Source organism: Parus major, chromosome Z, assembly GCF_001522545.3.
Source record: "Parus major isolate Abel chromosome Z, Parus_major1.1, whole genome shotgun sequence".
NCBI classification, from domain to species: Eukaryota; Metazoa; Chordata; class Aves; order Passeriformes; family Paridae; genus Parus; species Parus major.
In genome coordinates, this window is record NC_031799.1 from 38317161 (window position 1) to 38344984 (window position 27824).

Below are 27824 nucleotides of genomic sequence, written 5' to 3' on the forward strand. Positions count from 1 at the left end.
TCATTTTTACACTTCAGATACATGCAACTTTACTGGCCTACTCTACAGTAAAGAATAACTGAAATCACTGTGAACAAAACACTTGCTAAATTATCACACAGACATTTTCAAATCAGACTAGAATTCTAGATTTTCAAGGCTGATAGCACCTCAAGGAAAACAGACAAGGTACCATTTACACCGCTGTCTGACATGTTGTTACAAATAAACACCCAGAACTGCCTTTGAGCCTGACAACTGTCAGCTGAGAAACAGCAACAGTGCTATCACAGCTTTCATTAGAATGTTACTGCATGTATGTTAAAGGTGAGAGAAGAAACTAAAGTATGGGATTTGGGTTTAACACAATTAGACTAACAGCCTCACTTGACAGCAGGTTCAATAGATAGGTTTTATAACAGATGTGAGATGAAGCCATGGTAGAGGAAATCCTGCCAAAATTTCAGCATGAAAAAAATATCCAAAACTATTTTAGAGAAGTGTAAGATCTCAGGACACCTACCTTACTGCTTTGTAGCTGTTGACATAAAATATTGTCATACAACTTTCAGAAACGCCAGCAAACACATCTGATGTACACACAGGTTTTCTAACTCAATGGAAATATGATAAAAATGAAAAACACCACAACCAAACACAGTAACAAAAAACCCTACAAAAACCAAAAAAAGCAAAAAACCACAAAAACCCCCCAAACCAAACCCCAACACCAGCAATAAAACCACCAAAAAACAACAAACCAAAACCAAACCAACAAACAAACCAACCAACCAAAAACCCAAAAACAAACCACCTAAAACCACAGGCTACAGGATGTTGTAATAATCACACTATTAAACATACATACTAAGAATTTTTCATCTCCAGTTCATTTACAATGGAAACATCACTTGGTAGCTCTGATCCTAAATACATACAACAAATAGCAGACTAGTTTATTCATTACTTTCTTATTCAAGCTAATACCTTGACCTTTAAACAAATAAAAAGTTGTTTAAATGAAACACTGTTTGTATCAGTAGCAGCAACTTTTAAATAACTCACAACTTTTTTTCAGCATTTAACTCAGTGCATGGTGGAACATAGGCACACCACCAGGACACAAAAACCCAAACTCCACAACCTGAGACAAAATCCACAAAACTTGAATTGCAAACAGCACAATACACATTGGACAGAAATCAAGCCACACAACAAGCTTTTTTTAAAATATGTGTTTGCAGTATCCTAAGCACAGATAAAGAAAAGAGAGGTTACACAGATGCATGTCTTTGTCTGCAAAAGGCATTTTAGTCTTGCCAACCATTCTGGGCAACCTGTCTTACAAGGTCTGTCAAGTGCAATATTGCTTTCTCCTTAATCACCTCATGATTTTTAAGAAAATATACCTGAGACCTCTACCACTCTTCCATGTCATTAACAGGCAACAAGTGACTCATAACTCCTCAGCATATAAGGCTCCAGCCAACACAACTTCCAGGCCAGCCCAGATTGATCCATGATCCTTGCTGATAATTTGATCTCTTAAAACACAAGAGATTTTAGCCACAGAATGGAAAGTCAGGCAAGCTTTTAAGAAAAGCCTAAATGTTTTCCCTCCGTATACTTAAACCAACATTGTATGATTGTAATCTTGAAAATCAAGCAGCAGCACCAGTAATTGGAAATTCACAACAAATGGGAATAACCAAATTGCTTGCATCATATCACATCAAACAGTCTTTTTTCCTCTAGCAAGGAAAAAGTGATTCTAGTTTTTTGACAGAACACACACACAGTAAGAGAAAGAAAGGATGACAGTTGACTGAAATTGACCTTACAGCACAGTACAGCAAAACAAAGCACAGATTATTTCACCTCTTTAACCTGTGCTTTAAGTTTAGCTTTTTAGTATGTGCTCAGAAACCTGAGGTCTAACTCAGAGACCACTGAGAAAAGAAATAATGCTTCATACACTGTAAAACTTAGAAAACATACATCTCATGTTATTTAGAATAATGCTTCTCAAGTATCTTATTTGACAAAGTTAGGGAGAAAAATTAAGCCAAAGTGATCTTCTTTATAATTTTTTCTCAAAAATAACATATTAAATTGACCTCAGTGAAGGTTAACTGAATAAAAACCTGTCCAAAGTCTCCCAGTTCTCATTCTATAGTTATTCAGTAGGTTAGCAGAAAGAGTTTCATGCTTTTTAAAAAGTGCAGACAAAAAGTTGCAAGGCCAAAGGTAAAGATGACAGAAAATCTCAACCTTCATACCTGTCAGGAGAGAATCCCTATTCTTACTTAGTAAAAGACTTTCTGACTATTTTTTTAATCTGAGTGCACCAAGGCTTCAAGCATTCACCCAAAGTAACCATTCTGCTTTGAGAGTGGTGATGACAGAAGAGCTCCACGGAGACTCAAAAACAAGGAAAAAAATTCATTTGCATTTCCTGGCAAGTTCTGCATGCTGTTGGAATTTTTGTTTGACCAAAAGATGTAAGTTGTCATTTGATGAAAACACTGCACCTTTTAAGTAGAAGCAAGTCACAGAAATCAATACAGCTACTCTGATGAAAGTGAAGAAAGAGTGGAAATTGAACTCAAGGAACTGATGTTATTAATGTTTTCTCAGCTGCTGAATCCAAGTAACAGAATAAAGGAACATAAGTAGTCTCCTAAAGCTCTAGAAAACATAATTATGAGCAAAGGATGATGAAACCAGACTGGCTGGGTAAACAAGTGAGCATTGTCCTAACACTGCAACCTGACCCATCTTCTCTTCTGTCAAAAAGGTAAAGGAAGTCATGTTTTATGCCATGGCATATAATATTTGATCTCTCCGTAGAAACAAAGACCTACTGACATTTCTAACGAATCTAATCCTTGACATTTTATGGGAATAAAAGAATGTGTTGGGGAACTAGCCTACTTTACAAGTTCATGAACTTCAAAGTAAAATTCAAGCTAACATCTGCATCTGCAATATGCAAAGGATAGGATCGTATTTTAAAGCAGTACTTTTTCTTTCTTACAGATAATTTTGCTTACGTACTTTTGCTTATCTGCAGAGAAGAGAAGCTTCAAAACTAAAAATTGTTTTAACTGTAAGAGCTCTTTGCCTTTGTATATTGCAAGCCAGCCATAAAAATCACTCAATTATTCTACAAAAATATACACAAGAATGTAACAAAGCCAGAGCAGTGAAATTCACTCTTGCAATAAAGCAAGTAAGAAATATGACATGAAAACATGCAATTGTGAGACACAGTAGACAGAAAGTGTGAGCTATTGTAGAGAAATGGAATGGGACACTTACACAGTGGCTCTCTTTCAGGGGATCCTGATGGTTACTATGTTCTTAAACCATCTAGACAGAATAGCAGGCTGGGCAGAAGGGAGCCACAAACAATCCACCAGATGACAATGCTACACAGTGTAGACACCAGCATAGCTAGGAGCCATCTAAAAAGGGATTGGAGGGGGAGGTAGAGATGAAAAATAATCAAAAGCAAAAGCTATTGGTGCATTTTAGCTTGTTTAAAGTTCTTCAAAAGGAAGAGGCTCTAAAAGCTTTATAAACTTTGCCAAGCATTTCTTACTTTCTATGACTAACAATCCATACAGCCATAAACTGCCAGTGTAGTACCCATGAGCTGCTGGAATCAAAGCAAATCTTCTGAAATCCTCACCAAAGTCACCTATTTCGAAGAAAGTCTGTATCACTCTTGGAAATAAGTGCACACATCTCTGACCACTTGCAGCCATCTCTAAAGCAGTTGGATCAGCCTGTATTCACACATCCTACTTCACAATCATACATTCTGATAGTAAAACATTACATCAGAGACAGGTAAGTTTGCAGAAACAAACAACTTATGTAAAAAAGTAGATGATGGGTTGTATTACCTTTCCATGTAAGAACCAAAAGCCAATTCATAATCCTTTGCCACAGGATTAATTAATTAATATTTCTTCTTAGAACACATAAAACATCCAGTCATCAGCGCATAAAGAATTTATACAGCCAACTTCAATACACAGTCTGTAGAAATCCCTTGTGACTTTAAAGTAAATAATGCCTCCATGTTTTAAAGACTGTAACTGTCCAAGCTTCTGGTGCTCTTACTTTGGCCTCCCACCCCCCTTCTTTTTTCCTTGGAAATACAACTACTTGGAAGATTTAGAATTTTCTTTTTGTTTGCTTAGATACAATTTCAAAATTAATTTGAAATTAGCGCAACTTCACTGCAAGAATAATTATTTTACCAGACTAAACTAAAAAGGAAGGAGATAGACACCCCTTGTAGTAGAAAAAACTTCTGACTCATGTAAGGGAGCCAAATATTCCTTGCAATAAAACAACAGTAACACAAATAAATTTATGAATTTACACATACATTTTTCACCAAATTTTTTCAGTACAAGTTGCAAACCATAAAAATAACTCAGGGGAACAGAAAGAGGTAAATTGAAATTCCTTGAGCAACAATGCACTATGTAAAAACCAGATATAAGCTCCAGGTCAATTATTTTAAGTCCATACAAGTACCAGCTAATTAGAGCAGACATGTTGCATAACATTTCATGAGCCAAATAATATTTTAATAATAGATAGGTCTTGTATTAAGAAGGTATTAAGACAATGGTTCTGAATAGATTACCACACAGTCCACATTCATCATATGGAACATACAGAAAATGTGGGGCAATTAAGTACTTGACAACTAAGGCAGTTCTCTGCCTTGGAAATGAATCTGCAACGTAGTTGTTTTTTACTGTGCTATTTGAGGTAACTGAGGTGATGTGTTTTGGCATTTTTTAAATGTCAGCTGGGCACAGTCTTTGTTCTGAGTATGTTGTTTCTTATATGGCTGTCTGTATAAATGATAAGCATGAAGAGAAGACAGTAATTTAAAAGAAAAGCAGAAATCAGACATAGCAATGTGTGAAGGTTTCCAAATATATATTCCTTTACCTTCAGCACATTTTTACTACATGCTTCTCACTTTTTCTAAAAGTCTGATGACAGTGGTGATCTTAAAAAAGAATTAAAAAGAAAATAAAAATGCCAAAAAGGCAGCAGCATCATATCCTACAGAAGGACAACACAACAAAAGTCAAGTTGACTGCAGCCTGTGACTTTGGTGATGTGTCATCTGCAGAAGTCTGACAGCCAGGGGTCACCACTCCTTTCCTAGCAGTCAAATGAGATCCAACAAAGTTTTGCAAGTGTTGCATTCTCTTGCAGTTTAAGGGCAGATAGAAAGATTTCGTACCTACAGTTCCTACAAGCTACAACAGATGCAAACTGTCTTTTTACAGGTGGTGTTTCAGGACTTGCCTAAAATGAAGAGATTACCAGTTTCACTGACAGAAATGCACTTCTTTGTTTACTGAAACAGTGACTACTCGACCTTCCAGATCTACCAGACATTATCACAAAGCCACAGGACTTGGGGAAAGTTTTTTTCCAAGGAGAAGAAAATGAAAGGAAACTAAAAACCCTTCTTTCAACTCTTTTTAAGTAGCTGACTACTTCAAACACCAGCATGTATCTTATTTGAGCCAATCAAACAAAACCACTGTCATATTCTCTCATTTTTATACTACCACAGAAAAGGGACTGTTTGTGATTAAATAAAAAGCAAAGCATCCAGAAGTGCTATAGGAGCTTGTAAAGTGCTGAATACCAGCATCAAAAACTATGCAGAAAACTAAAAATTCAGTCATGTAGTTCTTCAACCAAATTGGTCTGCCTCCTCAGCATTCACCAAGCCTTCAAAGAGATAGTGAATCTAATGTTTGTTTCAACGGAGTAAAAGCAGCATTGATAACAAATATTTGGGGGCAATGGGAAGTATGCATGAAGAAGAGGATAAAAGTGTTTCTGGCATTTTATATATTCAGAAACTGACTTACCCTAGTGGAGATGCAGCTGGAGCTCTTGCTTGCCTTCTGCTTTTCAGAGCACGAAGCTTATCCCCTTGTGTTAAACAGTTTGTTTCATCATCATCACTGTACTGGATAAGTGGAGGAGGGAAAGGGATAAATCAAGATTAAATATAGACACTTCGATATTTAAGAATTAACCTTATTTTAAAGTTTAAAATTAGAATTATCTCAACAGGATAAAGTCAAAGGAAATTCACTTGCATAAATACAGTTCTGCTCCTTCCAGTTTCCTGTTTGCTGCTTTTGAAGCTGTAAACCATTAAGTGGTGTCATGAATTACATGCATCAGAATATTGTCTGAATATGTTTAAAGCATTAGAGGCAATATATTATAAAATCTTTTCTTAGGTACAGTATGTTCTTCACTAAATACAGCATTTCCCTCCTTCACTTGCCTTTTCAAAACAGCAGTACTGTCTTTTCCAAAAAGCACCATTAAAAGGTATTACGGAAGTTGCAATTACTTAGAAATTAAAATGAGAAAAAAACCTCACCCCTTCATCCCCTCCCTTCAAATACACACAATGAAGCAACAGACAATCCAAAATGAAATCAGTATTTTTGATTGCAGAATGTGGGTAATTTTTTTTCTGTTATTGACCTAACTACAAAAGACTAAAGCATGATGATGCTCCTACTTCACCTGTGTTCTAAACTCCATTTTTCATAATTGCTGTCCCTAGTTTTTCCCCCCCAAATTCTTCTATACAAAAAGGGTGAACAGAAAAAAAAAATTGATTAACAAAGTTTTAGTGTACCCACAGGTTTTTTCAAAACCTGAGAGATTCTCAACAGTTCCAACTTTTACAAGAGCACAATATTTGGATGGTTACCAGTTCAATGTCCTTTTGGATGGTTCTCCTGTTTCTTGTGTTATTAATTGAAATATCATCTACTCCTGACAGAATTCTTGTTACAGCAATTTTATGGTTTCCTTTCAACTTTGCACGGAAAATATCCCCTTCTGTCCAAAGTTCTGCCTGTTTGCTATCATAACATGGAAAAAAAGGCCCAAAATACAACAAATTAACACTGAAGATTGTTAAGTGTACAACAGAAGAAGAAGAAGAAAAGACATCTAGATTTATTTTTGGCAATAATTTACACTCAATCTACTTACTCCATCAGGAAGTGCTGTTGTGGTCCAATCACAGAACCAGGTCTATTTATCCTGATCCAGGCAATAGTTTCAGCAGCTGTCATCCGATAGTGCTTCATGATGTAACAAGCAATAAGTGTGCCAGTTCGTCCAAGACCAGCTGTGTAAGATAAAAGAATGGCTTCTTTTATATATCCATCTTCATCTGGAATCTGCTGTAACTACAGACACTAGTACTTGGACCAGCCTAATTTATCAGAACAAACCTCTACTTATCAAATAAGGTAAGGGAAACTTACTCTTCAATCTTTTTCTTCATATACAAGGCTACTAACATGCTGTTCATATATTTTTGAGTGAGGTAACTTTCCAAAACCAGTAAATTCACAAATGTCCATAAGTTTAGCTAACTTTATTTACCTATTTATCTATGAGTATATAGGAAGGTATGGGAATGTTTTTAAGCATGGGATAAAACAGTTGGCTTTTTTTTTTTTCTAGAATTCTCCCAGCACCTTCTTGCAAACTAATCATACATTGCACTGAAATCAGATGTTCTTCCAGCCCCTCCTCTAATGAGTCTCTTTAACTCTGATGAAAAAGACAAATTTTGCAATAAGCAAGTCTGACCACTAGCTAGGACAGGCAAGAAGTACTCCAGAGTGAGAAACCTTACTTAAAATGGCCCTCAAAACAGTTCTATTTACCTTGGGAAAGATGAGAAGCAAAAGAGGACAGCTCCAGCTAAGTGGCGTCTCTTGTCAATCACTTGCTGTACATACAAATCACACACAACCTTCTCTCATTTAACAACTGACTGATCAACACCAGTGGTAAAATCGTCTGTATAACACAACACAATCACAACCACAACCACACAGCAGTTTCCATGACTTGCTCAGCTTTAGAAACAGCCTACAAGCATTCTTCACCTCCTCAAGAGTAAGTGCAGGCTAGACACCATTAGTATGACATCTACCAAAGAACACCTTAATTTGAGTTGAAAATAAAGCACTTGTATCATTCATAGTCAGCATTCTGACATAACCAATTAAGTGATATGCCTGAATTTATCACCTTGGTGAAGAATAAGAGTATGCACTTGTTTCCCCAGACTCAAGATGCTGGTTTCAACAATTCTCTCACTTTCCAGTATAATTCTGTTAAATGCAGCAAATGGATGGCAGAAACAGGAACAAAAATGCAGTCTTTACAGCTCCAAAGCAAACAGGTTAAGAAAAGGCCCTTCTACTTCAACCACAGCATTATTAAGTACACTAGTGATGTGAAGTTGTGGAGAAGAAATGTGTGATAGACTATTAAAGATAGTGTTTGAAGGGAAACATACTGCCCCTAGAACCACATAAAACTGAATAACTATACTAGCTGCATTGGCCAGGCTCTTAAAATCTTCATAGTCTAACTCTGTAGGAATGGATATTCAATGCATGCCCAAACTAATATAACAAGCTTCTGAGGGATAACGATTTTGCTGGTTGTAGAAGAATACTCATGTATTTTGAGGAATCTCCCCAAAATGCTGCACTATTTCCAAAAGTTTATGCCAAAAGTTTATGACTTGGTATATTTAAACATGTATTTTCAGAGACAACTTGACAGGACTTCAAATGCCCATCCAAAGCACCCTCTGAAAGTACTAATACTTTCTAGCAGAAAGAGCAATTAATATTGGAAATCTTACTTTCCCTAATCTTATTTTGGGAATAGCTGGGAAGATTTTTCTGGAACTTAACAAAACTAGAAGATGAAGTGCTGAACAGAACCATAAAAATAATTTTAATAGAAAAGTAGCAGTTTGATAGAGATATCAATAACTAAATGTAGTAGAATTATACTGCAAAATACCTCAGGAATTGTAATTGTAAGCATCACTTGTAATATAAACTGTTTTTTACATCATACCTTTGCAATGAACAGCTATTACACCTTCAGCATTTTCACAAATATTTAGAAATGTTTTAACTATAGTATCACTAGGTGTGCTTCCATCAGCAAAGAAGAGATCAAAATGCTCAAATCCAGCATCTGTAAATCGTTTGGCATCATACAATTTTTTGTTGAGGCGTACTATAGTGGTGACCTTATGTTGCCTGAAGTATGGGAAATAAGCCTCTGGAGCATGGTGGGGATAGCCTATTTGAGAACAGAAGATAAATAAAAGAGAGTAAGACTTAAACTGAAGAAATACAAAAAGACTAAAAAACAAGATATGGAAACACTTTGAAAATAGAGACAACATAAAGAAATAGACTTCCATAAAAATGGAATTTTAATACAATCACCTAATCAGATACAATTAAACCAAGCATTAAAATTTTACTGCTGGAGTTCTTATGAAAGGAAAAGAGCCAAGGAAAAAACACACTGTTTGAAGAACAATTTTTAAAGCTTGTTCTTACTGATAACAACCAACTAAGAAAGCAGTGGGCTTGTGCTCCCCACCTCCTTTTTTAAGCATACCATTTTCAATTTTACTTCTTGAATGAGGTCCACTGAAGGCAATGAATTTGTTTGGTATTATCCAGTTAAAATCTCCATTTTCTGCTCTCTGTCAAGAGAAAATGCTTGGTTTATCATTATCCCTGTATTTTCAGGCTTTTCCTTATTGTTTTAAAATACATGCTAGTTAGAATTGATGTATATTTTTTGTCAAAGGAAGTTGTGTTAGTTGCCTGCTTTATTTTTCATCATGAGGATGACAGATGCTCTCAACCTCACGTTTCTCCCGTGTTCCTGTCTTTCTAAATCAGAGTTTTAGAACAACGCAACTGATACCCTTCAGATGAGGAGCAACTTCCAATTTTTTATAGGATTCTAAATTTGTCTTACCAATTGGTCTTACCTCTGATCACAAATTAAGTAATGATTTTTTAAGCTCCAGGAACATTTAATTTTCTCTTTACAGATATCTGGCAGTGTTGCATTTCTGAGACTGCATGCAGTCAAGAGTTGCAGTCCTTCATTGTCACAACAATTTCCTATGTCCTAAAGCAAATTTTATGCACTTGGAGTTTCCCAGCCCTGTTTCCTTCTTTACCTCAAAGAGCGTTATGACATTTTTGCCATGTGTTCTCAAATACACACTTTGATTATTCTCTAGCATTCAGTTAGACTTCAGCTTGTAAGCCCTTTAGTTTTCCATCAAGACTGCTCAAGAATAGCCAGGGTTTCAATAATAGAGACTCACATTTATTTCCTTTTTGGTTTCTGCTTTCCCCCATGTTTGAGCATACTTATGCTTAAATCTGACTTTAGTATTCTCTCTCTGACCATGAACCTTTATTTACCTATCACAACTTAAAGAGAAAAAACAGAAATGGAACTTAATACTACAAAATAACAGCACAAATTATAAGCAATCATTTTAGCGTTAGTAACAGCAAACAAATCAAAAGATTGATACTGAACACTTACTTCATAATGCTCATATTCATTTACATCAAACGTACTAAAATCCAGGAAACCATACTGCAAAGCCTAAAATTTAGAACACAGCTCTTAACAAAGATGCCTCTTCAGTGAGGACAGTTTATCACTCTTTTTGGTTACATAAAGTCCTATAATACACACATTCTCCTCTTTCTCCACATAATTTAAGAAATACAGATAAACTCAATCTTGCTTCAAAACAGGTTTGTAAATTTCAGTATAAGTGAAGTTAGATGAGTAAATCAATTCTTTTTGTTTTCACCTAATCACTACAAAAATCCCAGGTAACTGAAGAATTTGGTCTTTTCATTATTGCTAGATGCACAAAATAAAAAGAAAAGTAACCAGCAAAAAATATCTATTCAAGCTATGAGTAGCTTCTAAAGACTGCATTCAAGGGCTGGAAATATCTTTCATGAATAAATGCTATTTGGTAGTGTCTTCACTGATTTCAAATTGTTTGCAGTCACAAAGTCCTAAGTAGATATTACTGTGAGTCCACGATGTCCCATATTAGCCAGAACCATAATACTTTATAATACATAACAGTATAAAAAATGCAACCAAACAGGTTTATCCACCTGTTAAAACAGGAAGCACAAACACAGATAAATCCCATACCTCCAGATATTAAAAATACTACATTCTAATTTTATCTTTTACTACCTAATCTTTTATAGCTTTCCTTGCTGCTCACCAGCAAGAATAGCAATGCACTAGTCTTGACATACAAGTGGCCAATTTCAAAATACCCAAAAAAGCTAAAAAATCACTAACCTTCAAGAAGCTGACTTAACCAGTAAAAACATTAGTATTTGGTAGAGATACCCATAATGTGAAAGACAATAGCACAGTGGAGGGCTGCAGAGTTCACCATTTCACTACATACAGACTAAAAACAATGCTTTTTGATTATCCTATCCTTCAATGATGCATTACTTCATTGCAATATTGCTATAAAACCTGGATTTTATAATTTTATAGTTAAAAAAAGAAGCATCTACCTCCTAGCATTTGTTCTATTTCTATTACTGAAGCAAAACTTGAAATCATTAGCATGTGCTGCAAATGCCTGAAGAGCAAACCCATTCAAAACCACTTTCAAAGGCTATGTTAAGCCTCATATGTAACACCAGGGGGCATATAATAAACCTAACACACAGCTTTTAGGGTTAGAGGTGAATTACTGTCCTGACAGATGACACAAGTAAAACTTAAAATTCCCTTCTTAATATCTTCACTTGTTGATTACATAAGGTCTTGGTTGACTTCTATGAATGCTGTATCTACTTTTGTGACAATGCATAATGCATACTAAACTAGGCAACAATCAGCAGATTTACTACTTCACAGCTCTAAATGGATCCTAGTTTCCGAAGCATTCTTCTTCTGATGGGCAACATTTGGCTAATGTTTTGCAATGTGAAAAATATTAGTTTACTGACCTTGTTTATTGCATGAAAACAGTCCAGTAATGTCAGATGAAAACTGCAAGTACCAAAGGAAGCATCCCTATAAGATACGATGACCAAAAGATAATTATTGCATTTTAATCCAAGTGAAAGCAATTGAAGATACTTCTCTAAAACACCTTTTAAAAACACTTCAAGACAGTGATTATCAAACTGAAATAATTATGTCAAATTATTATTTCATTTCCCATACCTTGAATCTTACAGGAATAACAAAACAAAGTAAGTTATATTAACTGATATAACAGTAAGATTACTCCAGCTACATTTTTTTTAAAGCTGAAATGTTCAATTTCTGACATGGACTGTTAGGATAAATGTTTTAGTAAATACAATAAAATATCTTCCTTAAGATGCATAAATAGTTAATGCTTAAACATGAGGAAAAACTGGCTTCTTCAATTACAAGTTTTTTAATTCTGTTGATCCAGGAATTGCATGTTCTCAGTATGTAACCATTATTAAATTTCATAAGCACCACAGAGTAAGATTTCTACAGGAATACTACAGTGAAGTAAATAAATAAATTTAATTGAATCTACACCAGAGAATATTATGCCTTGGTAGAACACCTTGAGACCATGCAGCCCTTATCAGCTACTGTTTCTAATAATTAAAAAGCATATAATGTTTGAACTTCAGCTGAGAGGAAGAACCTGGATTGCTGCCTCTAGTAATTTTTTCTATCCTTTCTTTCCTTATGAATCAGTGTGAAAAGAAATTAGCAGGAGACAGAAAAAATAGAACCATATTCAAATAAAAGGAAAGACACATAAAGGTGATGGTGTAGTAGCATGTGTCTCTTAGACCATCTAATGAGAAAGAACAAATGGGTAAAGCCTTCTACAGACAGATAGAAGCAGCCTCACATTCTCAGCCCATGATCCTCACAGGGAACTGCAACCAGTCTGATATGTGTTGGAGGGATAACACAGTAGGGCACACTCAATGCAGAAGGTTCCTGGAACACACTGATGACAACTTCCAACTTGTCAAATATGTGCAGCAATCTGCAAATACTGTCTTGCACATAAAGAATGCTATTAAATATTGCAAGCCCTCTGTGGTGGATGACAGATATTTTGATATGTTTAACTATCAGCTACTGGCACAAAATCAGACTGTCAAGTGAGAAGCAATGTAGATCATAAAGCTCAGTGAGTGGATACAAACAGTGGGGCTCCTTCACCTTCTGCTGGTACACTTCAGTACCAGCTGGTAACACCTCTGATTCGCTAAGCACCTAAAATTCAGACAGTGAGTGTGTCCCGAGTAAAAACTTCAACACTTCAACAATTTTTAAAAAAATCCAAACCAGAAAAACCCCCAAAACTAATAAAAAAACCCCACAAAAAACAAATAGAAAACCCCCAAACAAACAAAAAACCACCTCAAACCAAAACCTCAGAAAACCAACACAGCAAAAATTAGTACTGAAAAATGTTACATTCTTTAAAATATCAAGGTACAGAAAGTTCTATCAACTTGTTATTTACCTGAAAGGAAGGTATGAAACACTTCCTGACAATATAAGCCGGTACACATCTTCTGGGGATTCTCTCAGGTATATTATCTATTTTTGGAAAAAGACAGAAAAGGAAGAAGATTACTTTAATACAGGCTTCAATAATTTCAAGTCATTCGTTTACTACAGAAGGCATAATTAATTATCACGGAGCATAAGAGTGCTGGAAAAGAGTGGCGTCATGAAAAAATGTTTGCATGTGTGCAACAATAAAATGAACACAAACAATAAAAATCTGGTCAATTTAAAGAAATACAGATTTTAAAACAAACTTTATAGATTGGTGCAGTTGTTCAGCTATAGGCTACAGTGAAAAGGTTCCTGTTCATTTGGATTCTTGCATTTCTACTACAACTCCGCTTGACCAGTCTGTAGATTTTTTTTTTAATTAAACTTTTAAGATGCAAATCAAAACATAAAAGCCTGCAGAGATATCAGCAAAACTATGAATCATCTGCTACACAAACTGTCGGTACACTTAGCAGACAAGACTAAAACAGTTATTTATGTATGTTTTGATCTTCCTACATCAGAACATTTGCATTAATCCAAGTTCTGTACTTCCTCCTTTGCACTGCTGAGACAATATCCAGTAACTAAATCCAGATGCCATAAAACAAGAGAAAACAAAACAAAACTAAAAAAACCAAAAAGGAAATCTATAGCTTCAGAAGCAAAATACTAAGAACAGAATGAACTTTCTACTGTCAAAAACAGTCAGAAAAGAATTCACAAAGGACCAACTTACGAGAAATATCCGTGTCTTCCATCACAACATGTCTGATCCCTCTTGGATAGCCTTTAACACTAAGGTCTCCTTAAAGAATACCTAAAACTCCTCTTTTTTGTATATCTCTTCTTCACATACCATTAAACACCATCCCCAGCATGGCCAGGAGGTAACAACTGTTAATAACAAGTTGTCATTAACAGGTCAATATTCAGTAATTTCAAGATAATACTTTTTCTTTGAAATTGCTTTAACACTCTACAGAAAGCTGTGATATTTTCACTAATGCTCAGTAAAATTATTTTTTTCTTTTATACTAATGGCATTTTCCCTCAGAGTTACTTGAAAGTAAAAATCCTCATGAGTATTAATTAAATATCTTCCAAAAATCAAGGCATTGTGTATTTACTTTCTGTTGCTTTGGACATTTTTTTCTTTAAAAAGTTGGCATTGCCTTTCAAGTTTCTTTGATGCTGCCGCAAAGTCAGTTTGAACAAATGGCTTAACATACCTTAAACATCCTCTCTCCACACACACACAGAGAAAATGAGAGTTAGAACAGATGTTGCTAAAAAAACCCAACAAACAAACCCAGCTTGAAACACAACCTAAACAGACAGCTAAAACAGACATGGCCAACAGGTGACCCCTTTGATTTTCCTGATTCAATTAGTGTGTTAAGTATTTTCTGAGCATTCTTCCCTCGAAATTGGCAGAAGAAAACAGAAAAATAAATATTTCTTTCATTCTAAGTAATAAAAACCACATGTTCTGTGTGTGTGTTCTTTCACTTGGGAGAGATAAGCAACTTCTGCATTTATATTTGCAATTATATGCACAAAACTAAAAAACACACTTAAAAAGCCTCCCCAAGTATCATTGAATAGCTAATACTCCAACAGCAAAATTCATTTTCTGTTCTGCAGGCCTGATTTTTTTCTGTATTGCTTGATTGGGATGCAAAAGTTATCTTCCAAGAAATTTCAAATTGTGTGCTTTGATACAGTCCTAATTTGAATCTTGCAGCACAGCAAACACATATTGCTAGAAACTATACTAATCAAGCCCTTCTTTTTAATCAGGAAAAGAACCCTGTCCCTGAAAAACTTACAAACCTGAGACACGAAATGGAATTAGAAAACAGATAATAATTAGACAGAGTTTGTAGCCAGAAATGAGTCACCTGAAAAAAAACAGGACAACAGAATCACAATCAATTAGGCTGGAAAAGATCTCCGAGATAATCCTAGTCTAACCTTTGCCCAAACACAACCATGTCAACTAGACCATGGCACTATGTGCCACTTCCAGTCTTTCCTTAAACATCTTGTTCACCATCTGCCTGGACAGTCCATTACAATTTTTAATCAATCCTTCACCCTTCCTGTGAAGAAATTCCACCTAATGTCCATCTGGACTCAAGTGCTATCACACTGGGTAGTATACAGAGTACTAATGGTACCACAGGCAAACAGAAATGCAACTAATACTGACTGATTTTGTAAGCACATATAAAAGCTCAGCTGAGGTATGAGAGAAATCCTTGGCCCTTCTGAGCTACCAGCTTCCTAAGGGAAACAAGACTGAATGCGGAAGCCTTTCTGTACTAGTGTAAAAGCTGCAAGAGACAATTTTTTTCCATTTCACTGTGTTGTATTAAAATACATTAGTTAGTTCTAATATCTTACTTTTCAAGCACAGATCCTCCTTCTGAAATTACGTTACAAGTGAAACTGCTAGACACATCTTTTTAACATACATGCACATAGACTTTTCCTAACACAGCTACGTAAGAACACTTTCCTCCATACAAAGACATTTAAAAAATCCAATCTGATTTTGCAAAGCAAAAATACAACTTGTACAACTGAACCAAAATACAGCATATTTACTTTAACGAAAAAACTTATTGTGAAACAAAGAGATCCTGCTACAGTCAGCTGTGACACAACTACACACAAAAGACACAACAAGTGAACAGCTGCAGAGACAGCAGTTGATGAAATGGTCAGATGGTGTGCTCAGTGAAAAGTGTTTGCAAAAAAATTAGGTTAGTATGAGAATAGCTGGATGAGTGCAATGGTGTAGAGTGCTTCAAAGGGGAAGAATGGCATTCACACTGAATGGGAAAGACCATAAACAAATAATTACTTCACAAGTATCCTGTGAGTAACACGAAGCTGTGATAGCCAAAGTACAGACAGGATCAGCTTCTGTCACAGTTTAAGGGAATACCCAGCTAGAAATTCTGGGTGTAACCAAGGGTGGAGGAAGGCTGAACATGGGTGGGGCCTGTTTTTAGGTCGGGGTGAACCAAACTCCATGTAAGTAACATGTAAGACTGAAGCAACAAAGTTCAGAGAAGTAGCAAATATCAAGGCAGCAGAGGCCACACATCTGCATTCGGAAATGGTCTGCACCAAAAGAATTCCATCACTAGATAGAGAGCCACCACTGAAGACCTGACATCTTCACCATATACTTCCAGCAGCTTTTAGGCTTAACAACTGGGTTTAGTCTGGTCCTGTGGAGAATGAACGCCCATTATTTGCTGGGATTGCTCCTACACTACTCCATGAAGTGAACCAAAATGCAGTTGTCAGTGTTTAAGAAAAGATTCCATTCAAAAAATATTTCCGAGACATCTGCATCTATATAAAACTAAATATAATACTGTTTCTGACCTGGAGGAGGCCATTGTAGCCTTAAAGATGAACAATTTAATTGGAAAGATGTGAGTGAACAAAGGACTAAAGAAAACAAATAAACGGAAAAGAGAAAGTAGTACTGATCAAATGTCTGTAGCAGACAGAAGTGTTGAAAGAGAGGACTTTCTAAGGTAGCAGGCAGAACTGAAGTTTTAGAAAAGAAGAGAATGGAAATGTTGATCTGATTAATAAAGAAACAAAGATATATTTGTAAATTAATGAGGTATGTGCTAGGGGAAGGAGAGGAAATGAGAGAAGACAAACTCCAGAAATCAAAATATACAACAGCTGAAACTGATTTGTCCAGATGCTGATTACAACTTATGTTTCTGCTGTGCTTTCTAAGATGGTGAAACTTTCACAAATAAAGTTGTTTTCTTAGGTTAATACCAGTAAAGCAACCAACAAAAATGACTACTAGAAAGATAAAAATATTAAAATAAATTTCAAGCAATGTTATTAGCTGTTATTTAGCAGAAAAAGGCATTCTCTGGGATAATTTTTATCCTTTTGTGTATATATAAATGAAGAAAAGACTATTAGAATTTTACAATTATTTCCCAAGAGGCTCCTTTCCTGCAGTTAGGGAAATATATTTTTTAAAAAAGGCCTTCTTTCAAAAAAATTTAGTCAATGCAGCATAAATCTACAAGTTCAGTTTTTAGAATTTTCCTAGTCATTTGCACAGTTAGGAGTATACATCTTATCTATATACACACAAACAGAAAAATTCTTAAAATCTTTTAGAAACCTTCTACTTAAGTACCTTTCAAGAAAATCGTTACTATAAGGAACTGATATCTTTCAAGTCAAACATATAATTTTATCACAATCTGCAATCATTTGTGTACACAGACCATTTCGAAATTTCCTTTTATTGTGCATACAAAAAATATTCTACTGAACTTCAACACATAGCCAGGAATTTGCTATTAGCACTTGAACCACTAACAATGCTCTATCATCCTTTTCATTTAGGATATCTATTTCTAATTAAGGAACTACAGGCACCTCTGTGAATGGTCAAGAACCATCCAAATACTGAACACTGGGAAAGGTGCACTCAGGAACTCCTCCTGCCACCGTTGCTGTGCATCAGATAGCTACTTTCAAGTTCACTCAATGAAATACAAGGGTTTGCAGGATTAGGTGACCCACTCTTTATTTATGAGCATTTAAAATCAACTACAGAATGAGAGCTTTTAGTAAGCTATGTTTTTGTCTGATTCATTAGCGTTTTCAATCCATCCTTATTTTTTAAACAACCATTTCCTAGACTGGAGTTCCAACCACTGGAATGGTATTCACAATAGGATGCAAAGTATTCCTGGTGGAAAGGAAAATGAGCCTCTGGTTAAAAATGGCATCTTAATTTTCAATACATGGCACTGCCCAGTGAAATAGAAATGCCGCATGAAAGACAAAACATATTTAGTAATAATAATCTATGACACAACTTGTTGCTGTTTCAGGAAAATTAAACAGGCTATTTAAATAAGTTTTAGTGTTAGAAACTATATAAACTCAAGTCTGTAAACAGCACTTTAAACTCTTATCTATGAAGTTCTCAATACAATCATATTTATCCACCCTCAACTGAAAAATCTGCTTAAGGCTGCTATTAAATCATACATTTTATCAACCATGCTGACTTAGAAGCCAGAAAATAATGAGACAATTAATTTTAAACTGCTAACATGCAACTTTTGTGTGATACAACTATGTTCCAAAAATGCCACTCACTGAAGACAGCCTGAAGTGCTGTAAACAGCAAATAATTGAACCCACCCATTCTGAACAAATGCAATTAACTGCTGTGTGTGACCAGAATCAAACACAAGATCATACAGTTGTTAAAACTTTAAAGAATTAAATATTTTATTTCATTAAAACCTCAATTGGATATGCTACTCAGTTAGTAGATTAAATTTCTAGCAATATTCCATAGGACAAAATGTTAGATGTTGCAAAATTAAAACACAAGGTTATTAGAACAAAAAGCTTCCTGTATGGATTTGTGTTGTAGTGAAGAAATGTATGTGATCAACAGTTTTGTCACTGGCAGAAACACAGTCATTAAGTGGATAAAAGTGACAGAGAGTGAAAAACTGCCTGTCTCTGGGAACTCTCTTTGTTCATCATAAACAAAAGCAAGAAATCTCCAATTACCTTTTACATAGCAGAGGGAAAGTATAAAAAGTATAAAAACCCTGAACTGACTGGACTAAGGACATCACTACTTCATGCCAGGTAAGAAAGCAACCTATGACTATGAAATAAGGGACCTCCAAAAGAACAACACTTCTTCTATGGAGACAAGCAGTTTTGTAGGAACATCTTGGAGTAAAATCTAGTACAAACAGCAGGAAAAGATGCTGCCATGAAGATTAATCATGATTTTCCAAATACAACTCAGAGAAGGTAGCATTTTAGAGGACACAAACTCAGAGACAGCTAAGACTCCAGGCAACTTCTGCTTAAATGAAAGGTCAGTACTTTGTGCATCTTGTGTCTCTGCCACTTGCTCATGAAGCACCTCTCACCAGAACATAGCTGAGGGTAAACATGGTTTACCCACTCTAAATCTAAGCACTGACACAGCTACCCATTCACCACCACCCAGTCTGGATCACTAGACAGGTTTATCTGAGGCTTAGCCAGAGAGAATTCTGCAAGTGTCACAGTAAGAACAGAGCAGTTCAACATCACAACAGTGGGTTCCAATTGATCCTCCAACCTCCAGCTTCTACCCAGCATTAGGCCCACAACTAGGAAGGACACTAACAAATTGAAAAGGCAAAAAACCAATACTATGGATTAGAACGGATGAAGGAAACGCTGCTTACCCTGAAGAAAGAAGATGAGAAAATAGACAAAGTACAGAGATGAGTCCTGGAGAAGGTGACCTGAATTACAGCAGTTCATGGGGCGGTACCCTGGGAGGGTCACCCTCCAAGTACATAATTAGTGCCAGGCCTGAGAAAAAAAACACTGTTACTAAGTTAATGTAGCCAAGGGGAGAGGGGGGAGCTTGGGAATTGGGTGGACAGAGCACAGAGGGTACATTTTCTTTCGTAATATAGGAGGAGCAATGATGGAAGAAGCAGACTTTCCTCACCCACAGCAAAGTCCTGGTGAAAATCAAGAGAAGCCACTGTAGAGATCAACTCAGAAGATCACTGCTGCTTTGGTAGTGTGGTAAGGCCTGAACAGTGCAGACAGCTTTCAAGGAAAATATTTTTCTTTAAAAGGTGAAGAACAAAAACTTGCCACCCCCCTCCCTTCTTTCCCTTTTCCCCCTCCACCCAAATAAAGTGTAAACATTCAACCCCAACACTGAATTCTGGCTACCTTTTATGTGGCTGAATGTGCCAAATTTTTGCTAATCTACATATCAGAATATTATTCTCGTTATGTCTGTAAAAATATAGAAACAAAATTCAGAATTAAAATAGATGAAAGATGAGCAATAAAGGGAATAAGATCTAAATTGTTAAGATTTACTCTAAAAAAATATTATTTTATTCTAAAACTACATATACAACAATGTATTTGTAAACTTAGTTCTTCACTCTTAAGGCTATGTTATACTGAAGAGCTTGAGTTAGGCTGTGTTGTCACATCAAAGTACACCTGGAAGGAAGCAGCAGATGCAGGATGGGGGGAGAAAGAAGTATGTAGTCTGGAGAGTTGATAAACTATCTCCACTGAAGAGGAAAGAAAGACAAGTTAGATGAAGGGGAATGAGGGAAACATTAAAACACATCAACTGTGAAGAAAAGACTGAGAACAGACTTTGCTTGAAAACAAGAACACTAACAGCTGCCCTTACCACATCACAATTAATGAAGACTTTCATAATTGCCTTAGTAGTCCAAATGAGTATATCCCCACACAATATATATACACATATACATTTGAACAAAATATGACAAATTATAAATCATGCTAATATATCCAAATTCCTTTAAGCAGAAGTTATAATATTTGGATTAAGAATACAAATTTGAGGTCAACAAGCCTTTGAAAAGACATGCTCAGTAAAGTTGAATGTTTATGAGGACATAGAAGTCCCAGAGGAGAACTAGTCATATACAGTTTATTACAGTTTTATAGTTCAAATGTAACTATGTTAAAAAAAAAACAACCAGAAATCACAGACTCACTGTGCCTTGCTATTCTTGAAAATTTTGCAGCCTGTTATTCCTAACAAGTAACTTGTAGCACCTGCACCTACAGAGCAACTTGCACCCAAAACTGTGCTTAAATTATCAAACACCTGTCAACACAAGTAGACAAGCATTATTTTTTTGTCTAAATCTGCAAAGGCCACAATCCTTTTCGACTTCCTTGCTCTTCCTTGAATGAAGCAGAAGTCCCCCAAAGTAATGCACTGCTTATCTACAGAGTTCCTCAACCTAAAGTAAACTGTTAAAATGGGAACCTACCATGAAGCTAAAAAAAACAGAATCAAGTAAGAAAACACATTCAATCCACAGAAAACAAAACACAGTATCAACCTACAAATTATCCTTTAAAATCAATTAATTATGACAATCAGCTCAAGCAACAAAGAGTATTAGCAACACAACACAGTCTGATTAACTAAAATTACAGAAAAACTCACTAAAAGATTTGACCAATATCTTCCTTCAACAAAAAGCAAGGCATTCTAAACTAAAGAAGGGAGACACTTAAGCCTACATAAGAAGAAGCAATCAATATTTCCTTTCAATCGGGAAATATGCTTATAGACATGTTTATCAGGCATTCTGAACAGATCCTGTATCATTGCTTGCTCCACAGAGAACAATCCAATTATCCCTTGCAGAAAGCAGAAATATGGGACAAGTATGTGTGAACACTTGAGCAAAGAGCTCTGTAATTAAGCTTTCCTCTTCATGAAAGATCACCAAAGCACACCAGGGGGGGAAAAAAAGTCTCAGGGGCATAGTTTTCCTTTGTGATCTTTCTTCAGTGGAATCCCTCCTAGATGAAATTGGGAAGAAACTCTACCCTATTGAAAAGAAAAAGCAGTACCAATGCCAAAATGTATTGCACTGGGAAGAAAATCACCATCTAGCTACAGCTAGCTCAGTATCTTAGACTTCCAAATTTGCGAGACAGACATGCTTACATGCAAGGGGGTGACTGATACGTCTACTGTGCTTCACTCTCCCCTGGGTCTTTCAGGGAAACTGCCAAAATACTCAATGTGTACAATACAGTAACTTAAGCACTCCTCCAAACTCTGAGAACTATTGGTGGTTTCGACTAGCCTCTTTCATACCAATGCCATGTCTCTGCAACTAGCCCTACCACATTCCTTGGTTAGGCAGTCATCTCGTATCATGGATCCCTGTGAGCACCCTTTCTTTACTCTGCAACTCCCACTTCCTTCACTGCAGCTCTCTAAAGCAAAAACAGCCTACTCATCTGTACGACAGCCTCCATTTTTAATTACTGTGGTTTGGATTGTCATAAGCCGTACGTATTAATCCTAGCGCTTTATTCAAGACCGTTGAAGCATTCACCGTCACCTGCATGTTATTATTGCAACATGGCAAGGCTACCAGGTGATCAAAAATAATATTTATTTTAGGTTTTCTGTTTATTTTGCATATTCAACCACAGTATTTTCTTATTAGATTGTTTTGCCATTAGTTAGTCTTCTGCACCAAAATTCTACTCAGGATGTCAACTTCTGTGCCAAACAATGCTACTACTACAAATATTTTGAAGAGCATAGGAAAACCAAGACCCACTTTTTTCAAACAATGGCTGATAACTGAAGCCAGTCCCCACTCGCTCTATGGGTCTCAATTATGATCAAGTAAATAGGAAGAAGCAGTTCTCCTAAGAGCTGCAGCTGTTTTGTCAACATAATCCCTTAATGGCAAACAAGCTTAGTAACTTATATTTCCAGTCTCCATGTGGCTTCAGAATGCACAGGACTGCAGCAACATTCCTAAGTACCTGTGTTTCAAATACCAAGAGTGACAGACACATTTTGGAATTTAGTTCTCAATTTGTAAAAAGTGCTATAGAATATAGACAACACAGAAACCCCAGGGAACGGAAAATTAACATCCTGCATGATGCAGAAAGGCAGCAAGGAGACTGCCTGCATCACAGAAAGTGCTGTGTATGTAGCCTTTGCAGCCAATAAATAAGAATAACCTAAGGCTACATGAACTTCAATCCCTCAAATCTCCAACATCAAAAAGTGCATAGCTTCTCATTTCGTTTTATTACTCCGTAAACAAGAGAAATGTTTACAACCAAGGTGTGTTACAAGTCAAAAGAGAACATGAATATGGTTTCACAGCTTTCATCCTGAAGTATTCTACATTTATTCCTTGACTACATTTTAGTGTATCAAATACATGTAGTTGTGATATAAAGCCAGTCCTTTTCCCCTCTGCAGTCACAGGCTTGGCTTAGTACCTTTCCAGCCACATTGTACCTTCCCAGACTTTATACAAGCTCTAAGCCCATCACATGTTCTCACTACTTCTCCCATGTTAACTGAAGAGATTACCTTCTATTGGAGAAGAAGCAGTGGGGAAAGAAAGGCTAATTTAAATATGCACTGGCAAATGATACATGATACTTTGTGCAAGATACTGTTTTTCTATTTTAAAAAAGAAAAAGAGGTTGTGTGGTCGGGGAAAGGCAAAATTTGAACAAGCAATTATTTTTTCTAAATGAAAATATTAATACTGATTTTTTTTCAGGGATGCTCTTACTTCTTAAGAACAGAAATGGCAGTAGGGAGGTAAAAAGCATAAAATCATACAACTTCACTCACATACCTGCTAGACTTTAGAAACTCTTTTATTATGTGACACATTACTCTAATTACATTAGTAGGTTGATTATTCAAGAAAAAATAATTGTTTTTATCTTGAAGTTCTAAAAATTGAGTATGAAAAGCTGAACACAGTCAGCAGTTGATGTAAAAATTTAAATACTTACTGCGTAGGAGCCTATGAGGAATGCAGCGTTCGCTTGCTTTTTCTGATCAAAGCCAGTATAATGAATTATTTTCTTCCTTATCAATGAAAATGACTGTATCAAGAAATGAACAAGATTGTGATTTTGCATTTTAGACTTTTTACATTCTCTTTTATAAAATCAGAAGAACTGAAGAGTTTGTTTACCTCCTTTCATCCAGCTGCAGAGTACCGAAAATGCTGTAGAGTAGTGCCTCAGAACTTTGAAAAACTGTATTGCATCCCTACCTAGATTTTTCCAGTATTTTTCCCAGTATCCAACCTAAGTAATTTTTGATAAAAATTACAGCAATATTTTCTTTTTCTTCTTAAATGTACGTGTATTTTTAGTTAGCATTTTTGACTTCGAGCCTTTTGTAACAGACAACCATTTATGAGAATATAAAGTGGCATTCTAAAAAGCATCACAGGTATATCAAGTTGCAAAAATTCTACATAGTTTACACCTTTTCATTCATTTTTCAAACTCAAATGCAGATAAACCCACTAGTATTTGTTTCTAAGGATTAGAATCATGCTTAGATTAAAATATTTTGAAAGTATTTCTAAACTTTACTATAAATAATTTTTAAACTGTCACATTGGCTTGGCATACAGTTTCTCCATTTATCTTAGAATGTGGGTGGAATGACATTTTCCATAGAAAGGACATATACATGTGTGGTGGCAGTTATCCCCTAACTGGCCCTTGAAATAAATTCTGGTGTGCTTGAAACTACACACTTTGATCAACTGCTAAGCTATCATAAAATGTCATTTTCTGCATTTAAATAGCAATGTTACTTGTTCAAGATACCAGATCCAATGCATTAAAGACCAAAAAAAACCCCAGATGAGTAGCAGAAATATGTTCTCAGAAATCCTAACGTGTCAAACACAACACATGCAAAGGGACTGCAACATAGCCTTGTGTTGCTTCAGAGCATCCTGTATACAAAAATCAGAGAATCTCATCTCTGGCAAACCACAGTTACCCACCTCCCAGCCTGGACTACTAAACAGGTTTATCTCAGGCTTAGCCAGAGACACTTCTGCTTGTGCCCCAGTAAGGACAGAGCAGCAACATCACACCTGTGGGTGCCAATTGCTTCCACAATCTAAAGAATAATAAAGCAAGTCTGAATTATGCAAACTATTATCTGTGACAGACATCAAGGAATGAAAAAAGATTACATTCTTATTCTATAATGTGCTATATATTTCCCACTTTTCACAGTTCAGTGGCAGTTTAAAGATCTAAGTAGTTTTGAAGAGGCAAACTGTGATTGACATTAACAAAAATAAGCTTTTTTATCTGCCAAACAGATTTTATACTGCAACATCTACTGAAGGTCAACTAACTTGTAGTCAGTTGTGTTGATTAATTTAAGAAATCCACTTTAAAGACACTATGCTCTATCAAGAGCCCAATCCCAAACATTACTGAGCTTAAGAGAAAATACTCTGCAGTGCGAGCAGAGCAGTCTCTGTCAGGCCAATGCTATCAATGCTACTAAAGATCAAATGTAGTTCATTACTGAAGAATGCCAGCATAAGAAGACCAAGTCAAACAAAGAACATTTCAAATAAAAACATAGCATTACACCCTCGAGCTCACTCAATATTGGCAGATTGCCAGTAAGATAGAATTCCAAGAAAGAAGCTTTTCCTATAAAAGAGACTTTCATTTAAGTATTCATTTAGCAACTAATTTTCTAGAAGCTTAATGATAGTTACTGCCACAGTTGTTCATCTTCTGATTCTTAAAAGTAAGTGGATTTTCCACCTTGATCCTCCTCCTCCCTAAATTCAGCTCACTAAAATAGAGCATTCATATTCAGAATTCAGCTGGATTAGGAAAACAGGAAAGCACCTGAACAATAACAACAGTGAAACAAATTTTGACCCATTTGTTTTTCTTTTTTAAAAAGTCAGTAATATTGGCTTTTGAATAAAAAACCCCAAGCATTACCTTTAATTTCTTATTTAGCTTGCAGCAGTACCTGTAGACCATGGCCAGATTGAGCGGTCCAAAGTCTGCATAGAAGCTGTTAGAAGAAAGGGGGAAAATTGTACATGACCCCTGTAAATGCCTTTTTTTTTAACAAGATGCATAAAGCAAGGAATAATAATACACATGTGATATGTATGTACACCATTCTAAAACCAAGCATGCTTTCTTACATAAATACATACTGTTTTGTTGGAGGAATGTTTTGTTATCTTTAAACATGGACTAATTTTTTTTTGTTTCCACACAGCACTATTCAAAACCAATACCCAGTTTTCAAGAACTATTTCTCACTACTGTATCACTCTGTGACAAAAAACTTTCAAACTCAATTTTAAAAGGAACTCATAAGCTTTACTTTAAAAGGAGGCAATTCATAGTGCTAGAGGAAAGGAAACACAGAGAATAAAGATTGATTAGTGTGTTAAAAAACAGCAAGCATGTCCTTGATCAAAACCATCTGAAGAACTAGCAACATTCCACATAATGTAAAAGACAAACAATGGTCACTACAGGGGAAATAATATATCCATTGTCAGCTCATAAAGGCTTGAATTGACTCTGCCATTTTCTTCTATGATTCTAGGAAGTTCAGACATTCCACTTAATACATGAGAAACAAGGACACCCCTTTTAGTAAGGCAGTACAACGTGCACTTCTGAATTTATATGGCTGCATCATGTTTCTGTGTCTTCTAACAGCAGTAGGTACAATGAAAGCTTCTGCTTTGAAAATGTTTTTAAGAAATCCTGATGGGAAAGCAAGAAACCCTTCAGAGGCCTATAAATCATCATGGCACGTAAATCTTAGAAGACAAAACTCACGTAACTAAATCTCCAATGAGACTGATTCCTCGCTGCTGTTGTAATGACTAATTTAATTCCGTAAAAAAACAGGGAAAAAAACCTAAGTTGGTACTTACTTCTCATACACAAGTTCATCATCTATGCAGAAATAATGGGTATTTGCAGCTCCACTCTTTGGCTTTTGGTACAGAATTGCAAAATAAAGGCGATCTGAAATGCAATAAAATTAGAAGCTTTTACAAACATCATCTTTTTTTTGCTCAGTTTTTGAAGTGCCACTTGTCAATGGGATAACTTTAAATGGTTTCAAATTAAGAAAATCTTTTAAGTTTTAAATTAGGTTTTATTATTTCTCCAGTGTTAAACAAACAAGGCACACAAAGATCGAGGCTTTTTGCTCAGCGGCATTCCCATAATCTGCAGCTCTTTGGTGTTCTTTCCTGAAGTGTTCCTTGTTTAATGACTTCACAAAATAGCAGAAGCCTGACTTGCACCCACACACACAGCAGACACCTCCTTTGGCAGGTTTCATTGCACTCCAAATACCAATGCACACATACCACCCCCCAAACTAAACCGCAAATCCCTCTGCACTTCTGAGCACCTAACGTTAAAATAAATGATGAAGCACACTCACACCAAACACGGGCACTTCTTTCTGTTAAGTCATGATTTTGACAGTAGCACCATGCAATTAAAGCCTGCTGGTAACAGACTCGGGAGAGATGCAGCCAAGCAGCCCATGCTGTCCATGGGAGCACCAGCCAAGCCTCCACCTGGACATCTCCAACTGACTTCCCATCCCCACCCCAGCTGCCCTGTCAAATCCTGGCAGGCAGGAGGTGTCTTGTATTTGCCCTGGCTTCCTTTGTTAAGCTTTGTTAAGCTGAGGGGAAAAAATCTATGTGGTATTCACATAGATATAAATTACTTTTATGGCCAGGGAAGCTGAAGCCCCAGTGAACTTTAAACACTGACTGTGCTCCTGCTATAAATTGCAGTGTTTGCGGTAATTGGTCAATAAAAATTGAGGCTAGCAGCACCACTGCAATACTTGTCTTCCTCCTGCTGAGAAAATATCATCATAAAAT

At 36.0% G+C, this 27824-nt stretch overlaps 1 protein-coding gene across 9 annotated transcripts in view; it reads right to left on the reverse strand.

Annotated features, from left to right (window-relative positions):
* Window positions 1-27824, reverse strand: part of CDC14B (cell division cycle 14B) — a 52157-nt gene that overhangs the window by 17119 nt on the left and 7214 nt on the right. For 5 of the 9 annotated variants that reach the window (XM_019005236.2, XM_033520667.1, XM_033520666.1 and 2 more), the window contains exons 2-12: window positions 26850-26943; window positions 25888-25963; window positions 23899-23991; window positions 13454-13530; window positions 11931-11997; window positions 10471-10533; window positions 9517-9604; window positions 8959-9189; window positions 7057-7195; window positions 6770-6923; window positions 5904-6004 (exon numbers count right to left, since the gene is read on the reverse strand). In XM_019005236.2, the coding sequence (XP_018860781.1) occupies window positions 5904-6004; window positions 6770-6923; window positions 7057-7195; window positions 8959-9189; window positions 9517-9604; window positions 10471-10533; window positions 11931-11997; window positions 13454-13530; window positions 23899-23991; window positions 25888-25963; window positions 26850-26943 (1183 nt within the window). Of the gene's footprint in view, window positions 1-3300; window positions 3447-3583; window positions 3683-5903; window positions 6005-6769; window positions 6924-7056; window positions 7196-8958; window positions 9190-9516; window positions 9605-10470; window positions 10534-11930; window positions 11998-13453; window positions 13531-23898; window positions 23992-25887; window positions 25964-26849; window positions 26944-27824 lie in introns of those variants that run through there. The other 4 variants (XR_001525405.3, XM_015652772.3, XR_001525406.3 and 1 more) reach the window with 3 other exon arrangements.